This window comes from Oncorhynchus gorbuscha, linkage group LG11 (genome assembly GCF_021184085.1).
Source record: "Oncorhynchus gorbuscha isolate QuinsamMale2020 ecotype Even-year linkage group LG11, OgorEven_v1.0, whole genome shotgun sequence".
NCBI lineage: Eukaryota > Metazoa > Chordata > Actinopteri > Salmoniformes > Salmonidae > Oncorhynchus > Oncorhynchus gorbuscha.
In genome coordinates, this window is record NC_060183.1 from 3,610,091 (window position 1) to 3,617,006 (window position 6,916).

Here is a 6,916-nt window from a genome sequence, read left to right on the forward strand (position 1 = left end):
CCTCTCAAACCACAGTGGAAGTGGAGCTGCTTACTCCAGGGAAACAGTCCCAGAGTCTCCTTCCTCTCACAAGCAGCAATAACACAGAGCAGACAAACCAAAACAGCCCCGCCGCAGGTCTGAGAGGCCGATCTGTCAAGGATGTAGTCTCCTCAGCCCTGTCTATTGCTTCCACATACATCAGCGTCATAGGGGAGGGAGAGGAGGGGAGGGAGAATGGTGGGAGGAGGAGGAGGAGAGGAGAAGAGAAGAGAAGAGAAGGGAGAGGAAGAGAGGAGAAGAGGGGAAAGATTATGGAGGGGAAGAGAGGAGAAGAGAGGGAATATAATGGAGGGGACAAGAGTAGGAGAGGAGAAGAGAGGGAAGTGGGAGAGGAAGAGAGGTCTGTGGCCAGACCATCCAGATTACGACGGCTGAAGAGGTGAAGAGGGTGAGACAGAGGGGAGAGAGAGGAGCAGACTGGGGAGGAGCAGACGAGGGGCAGAGCTTGAGGGTACAGTAAAGATGCCTGATGCCAGGGTTAGAGATTGTGGCAGATGTGTGTTTACCCAATACACTGTCTCTTCCACAGTTCCATTTGGGACTTGACCTCTGACTGACTCCTAGGCATCTGAACCTTCCACTGTCCTGTGACTGACTCCTAGGCATCTGAACCTTCCACTGTCCTCTGACTGACTCCTAGGCATCTGAACCTTCCACTGTCCTGTGACTGACCCTAGGCATCTGACCCTTCCACTGTCCTCTGACTGACTCCTAGGCATCTGAACCTTCCACTGTCCTCTGACTGACTCCTAGGCATCTGAACCTTCCACTGTCCTCTGACTGACTCCTAGGCATCTGAACCTTCCACTGTCCTCTGACTGACTCCTAGGCATCTGAACCTTCCACTGTCCTGTGACTGACCCTAGGCATCTGACCCTTCCAGTATCCTGTGACTGACCCCTAGGCATCTGAACCTTCCACTGTCCTGTGACTGACCCCTAGGCATCTGACCCTTCCACTGTCCTCTGCTCTCTCTGTCTCTCTCCCTCTCTCTCTCTCTCTCTCTCTCTCTCTCTCTCTCTCTCTCTCTCTCTCTCTCTCTCTCTCTCTCTCTCTCTCTCTCTCTCTCTCTCTCTCTCTCTCTCTCTCTCTCTCTCTCTCTCTCTCTCTCTCTCTCTCTCTCTCTCTCTCTCTCTCTCTCTCTCTCTCTCTCTCTCTCTCTCTCTCTCTCTCTCTCTCTCTCTCTTTACAATATCAACATAATAATAATCAATATTGTCAATAACAACAATAATCTAGGGTAAAAAATAACCATACAAGGGCATAGAGGACATGTGTAGGTTGGTCTGTCAGGCACTCTCATTCTGTGGTTTTGAATGTACAGTAAATACTAGAATGTACTATATTCACACAGGCTGCAGTACCACAGAGTACTTAGAAGCCCTTTGTACTACTCAATTTCAAACTGTTTTCAATATATATTGGTATATATTCAACAATTCAACTGTATTTTAACTATGTTTTATATTTTGGGATAATAGAGGTGTAGCCAGAGGGGTTCTTGTTGTTGCTAGAGTCCAGAGGGCAGGGGCCAGGGTTGGGCCAGTCCACTCCCTCTCCATAGCCCCCGAATCCCTGAGCTGACAAGGTACAAATCTGTCGTTCTGCCCCTGAACAGGCAGTTAACCCACTGTTCCTAGACCAGTTAACCCACTGTTCCTAGACCAGTTAACCAACTGTTCCTAGACCAGTTAACCCACTGTTCCTAGGCCAGTTAACCCACTGTTCCTAGGCCAGTTAACTCCCTGTTCCTAGACCAGTTAACCCACTGTTCCTAGACCAGTTAACCCACTGTTCCTAGACCAGTTAACCCACTGTTCCTAGACCAGTTAACCCACTGTTCCTAGACCAGTTAACCCACTGTTCCTAGACCAGTTAACCCACTGTTCCTAGACCAGTTAACCCACTGTTCCTAGACCAGTTAACCCACTGTTCCTAGACCAGTTAACCCACTGTTCCTAGACCAGTTAACCCACTGTTCCTAGACCAGTTAACCCACTGTTCCTAGGCCAGTTAACCCACTGTTCCTAGACCAGTTAACCCACTGTTCCTAGACCAGTTAACCCACTGTTCCTAGACCAGTTAACCCACTGTTCCTAGGCCAGTTAACCCACTGTTCCTAGACCAGTTAACCCACTGTTCCTAGACCAGTTAACCCACTGTTCCTAGACCAGTTAACCCACTGTTCCTAGGCCAGTTAACCCACTGTTCCTAGACCAGTTAACCCACTGTTCCTAGGCCAGTTAACCCACTGTTCCTAGGCCAGTTAACCCACTGTTTCTAGGGCCGTCATTGAAAATAATAATGTGTTCTTGACTGACTTGCCTAGTTAAATAAAGGTAAAATAAAAAAAATAGGGCCTATCAAAGAAAGCAACCTACCCAGCCCCCCACTGACTCTGCCCCACTAATTGACAGTCACTCACCCCTCCCCAGGGTCTTCTACACTGGTTCTGGTGTGGCTTTACAGAGAAATCAACCAACCCATTCCCCTCCTGGCAACCAGGTCTCCAATGGCCCTCAAGGCCCCCACCCTTTCAGAGAACCCAACTAACCAGCCCAGGCCCCTCCTCTGGCTACCCCCCTGAAAGACACCTTGCCCGGGGCTCTCCTTGGTTCTGTTTGGATCCAACAGAGAACCAAACCCAGGCCCACATCTAGGCTCCCACCCAGGCATTCACCCTGCCCCTGCTTCCCTCTCGGCCCCCCTGTCTCTGCTGGAGCCCAACAGACTACAGAACCAAACCCAGGCCCCCCTTGACGTTTCAGTACATTAGTCATAATGCTGTCTCTGTCTGATGTTCCAGTACATTAGTCATAATGCTGTCTCTGTCCCACGTTCCAGTACATTAGTCATAATGCTGTCTCTGTCCCACGTTCCAGTACATTAGTCATAATGCTGTCTCTGTCCCACGTTCCAATACATTAGTCATAATGCTGTCTCTGTCCCACGTTCCAGTACATTAGTCATAATGCTGTCTCTGTCCCACGTTCCGGTACATTAGTCATAATGCTGTCTCTGTCCCACGTTCCAGTACATTAGTCATAATGCTGTCTCTGTCCCACGTTCCAGTACATTAGTCATAATGCTGTCTCTGTCCCACGTTCCAGTACATTAGTCATAATGCTGTCTCTGTCCCACGTTCCAGTACATTAGTCATAATGCTGTCTCTGTCCCACGTTCCAGTACATTAGTCATAATGCTGTCTCTGTCCCACGTTCCAGTACATTAGTCATAATGCTGTCTCTGTCCCACGTTCCAGTACATTAGTCATAATGCTGTCTCTGTCCCACGTTCCAGTACATTAGTCATAATGCTGTCTCTGTCCCACGTTCCAGTACATTAGTCATAATGCTGTCTCTGTCCCACGTTCCAGTACATTAGTCATAATGCTGTCTCTGTCCCACGTTCCAGTACATTAGTCATAATGCTGTCCCACGTCTCATTAGTCCTGTCACGTTCCAGTACATTAGTCATAATGCTGTCTCTGTCCCACGTTCCAGTACATTAGTCATAATGCTGTCTCTGTCCCACGTTCCAGTACATTAGTCATAATGCTGTCTCTGTCCCACGTTCCAGTACATTAGTCATAATGCTGTCTCTGTCCCACGTTCCAGTACATTAGTCATAATGCTGTCTCTGTCCGACGTTCCAGTACATTAGTCATAATGCTGTCTCTGTCCGACGTTCCAGTACATTAGTCATAATGCTGTCTCTGTCCCACGTTCCAGTACATTAGTCATAATGCTGTCTCTGTCCCACGTTCCAGTACATTAGTCATAATGCTGTCTCTGTCCGACGTTCCAGTACATTAGTCATAATGCTGTCTCTGTCCCACGTTCCAGTACATTAGTCATAATGCTGTCTCTTAGTCATAATGCTGTCTCTGTCCCACGTTCCAGTACATTAGTCATAATGCTGTCTCTGTCCCACGTTCCAGTACATTAGTCATAATGCTGTCTCTGTCCCACGTTCCAGTACATTAGTCATAATGCTGTCTCTGTCCCACGTTCCAGTACATTAGTCATAATGCTGTCTCTGTCCCACGTTCCAGTACATTAGTCATAATGCTGTCTCTGTCCCACGTTCCAGTACATTAGTCATAATGCTGTCTCTGTCCCACGTTCCAGTACATTAGTCATAATGCTGTCTCTGTCCGACGTTCCAGTACATTAGTCATAATGCTGTCTCTGTCCGACGTTCCAGTACATTAGTCATAATGCTGTCTCTGTCCCACGTTCCAGTACATTAGTCATAATGCTGTCTCTGTCCCACGTTCCAGTACATTAGTCATAATGCTGTCTCTGTCCCACGTTCCAGTACATTAGTCATAATGCTGTCTCTGTCCCACGTTCCAGTACATTAGTCATAATGCTGTCTCTGTCCCACGTTCCAGTACATTAGTCATAATGCTGTCTCTGTCCCACGTTCCAGTACATTAGTCATAATGCTGTCTCTGTTCGTGTCACTGCTGATTTACCATTTATAAAGACGTTCCCTGAGAGAAGATAGTTTCTGTGTCTTTATGGAAACACACAGACAGTCTGGTGAGAATCTAGAGGGAGGAACTGAACCAACTCTCACTGAGTCACTGTTAATCCATTGTAAAGCCTTTTTAGAAAAAGGGGATTCATACTATGTTTGCAAAATGACAGTTATTTTAATTTTCCTGTCAGCCATGTCAGACAAGGTCATATCCTCGGACACTTAGGATGGTAACGGTAACTAAGACAGCCTCCCGAAAAACAAGCAGCGTCCCTTGACTTGTCTCATGGGCAAATATAATGACTTGTTGAAAATCAGATAGAAATGGACTTCAATGATGTTGAAGGGGGTTTGCAGGGTAAAGCCTAAAACCGGCCAATGTGTTAAACTGATGATCAACACCGTCCTCCTCTCCTTCTGATAATTACCCCAAAGGCCCTGGTTTCCCCGACAGCCATGGAACTTAGTGTTTTAACGATGCGTCGTTCCTACGGCAACCGAAGACGAACACCACGCAGAGGCGTGGCCGTTTGGCTCAGTGCTTCATTGGAACATGTGTCGGTACTGAAAACGATGGACAGGCACCGCTTGTTCTCAGATCAGCTTTCTCCCATTCAAATCTGATATTAACATTAGAAATACTCCACAATACTGACGACAGATCAGCTCCTAGAGACATATGATCACCAGTGGCTGCATTTTGAGGTTGGCTTATTCAAATACTTCCCCATTAATAACGCACTAAATCAGGTTTATTGGGCTCATATTGATACACACCATCCAATGTAATTGAGGCATAAATTAGACAGTAGCTTGGCAAAATAGCACTCAATTGATTTCCACATGATTAAAATGTACAGGCCCATGGAGGCTGTTTATCTTTGAATGCCGTCATCTGGGCTTTCAATTGATGCATCTTTTTGTGCTTTTTTTATTTATTGTCACAATAAAAAAAAATGTAATTGTTACTTTGTATTTGTAACTTGGTTCGGAAGTTATCGGCGACCGATAAACATCTTGATTTTATGTTTGGCAGAGATCTCCTGTGTATATAGTGACTCACAATTGGCCCAGGGCTGTCCGGGTTCAGGTGAGGGTTTGGCCGGCAGGGATGTTCTTGTCCAATCGCACAGTAGCGACTCCTGTGGCGGGCCGGGCGCAATGCACGCTGACACGGTCGCCAGGTGTATGGTGTTTCCTCCGACACATTGGTGCGACTGGCTTCCCGGGTTAAGTGGGCATTGTGTTGGGCTAAGCAGTGCGCCTTGTTTTGGTTGTGTTTCGGGGGACGAGTGGCTCTCGACCTTCGCCTCTCCCGAGTCCGTACGGGAGTTGCAGCGATGGGACAAGACTGTAACGACCAATTGGATACCACAAAATTGGGGAGAAAAAGGGGTAAAAAAATACTAAAATAATAATAAAAACATCTAAATACACACAGTGGTTCTTCCTTTAAAAGTGTTGGTCTGATCCCGTGGCCGTTAGTGGTAGATGGTGGCATTCTGTCGTTGCACCACACTACCACAAGGGGGAGTTAGAACGCTGATCTATCGGTAGTCTAAACTGTGGCAAATAATGGACTATCTTTTCATAAATGAATGGAGGTCTGAGAGTCTCTCACTAGAGTCCTGCATCAGGCAAAAACAACTACAACTGGCAGTGACGAGAACTTAGGGAAACACAATGGGGGAATTACACTTGACATGCGGACTGACCATTTTCGAAAAAATAGGCACTGTGGACTTTTTTTTTTTTTTCCTAACTCTAAAACCAGAAATAAATCATTCTAAATAACAAACGTGTCTTTATTCACCGCAGTGTGAAAGAGTGATAGACCCTCTATAGAAAGGGAGTCTTTGAAACACGGTCCTTCTTTGCTGATGTGAAGAAGAAACGGAATGAAAGATTTGTTAACATAATAAGTACCAACATTCTTTCTGATAGTCAAAACATTTCTTTATTAAAAGACTAAGTTCATCTGCTCATGTTGTGTGTGTTTCATTATTTGTGACATTGTGGTTACAATGAAGAATGTAAACTAAATAAATCCTCATCATAATGAATAATCAGATGGGTGTTTCAAGCCTTATTTTGTTTTTATCTCCATCGCATCACTCCGACTCGTGGCCTCAAACCATTTTGTTTCTTTTTGCCCACACGCACTTTAAACATTTGGATAATAAAGCATTTAAAGGCTGAAATCGGTTGATTTTAATACTACTGACAGACAAAATTCTAACTCCACTTCTTAGCGTTCCCAGAAGGAATGGGTTATCGTCATCTACTACAGGCCTAAAAGCCATGAGTTTAACCTTCTGAATTAATGATTAAATTGAAGATGGAGCTCATTAAAAGGTTGACTTCTGAACGCCGATCTGTTATCCAACAA

General features: G+C 45.8%; 1 protein-coding gene across 1 annotated transcript in view; it reads left to right on the forward strand.

Annotated features, from left to right (window-relative positions):
* Positions 1-1,046, forward strand: part of LOC124047516 (SLX4 interacting protein) — a 124,763-nt gene extending 123,717 nt beyond the window's left edge. The window contains exon 8 of the mRNA XM_046367817.1: positions 1-1,046. This exon is cut by the window's left edge and continues 923 nt beyond it. Within this exon, the coding sequence (XP_046223773.1) occupies positions 1-425 (425 nt within the window). The 3' untranslated portion in view covers positions 426-1,046.
* The last annotated feature ends 5,870 nt before the right edge of the window (positions 1,047-6,916 follow it).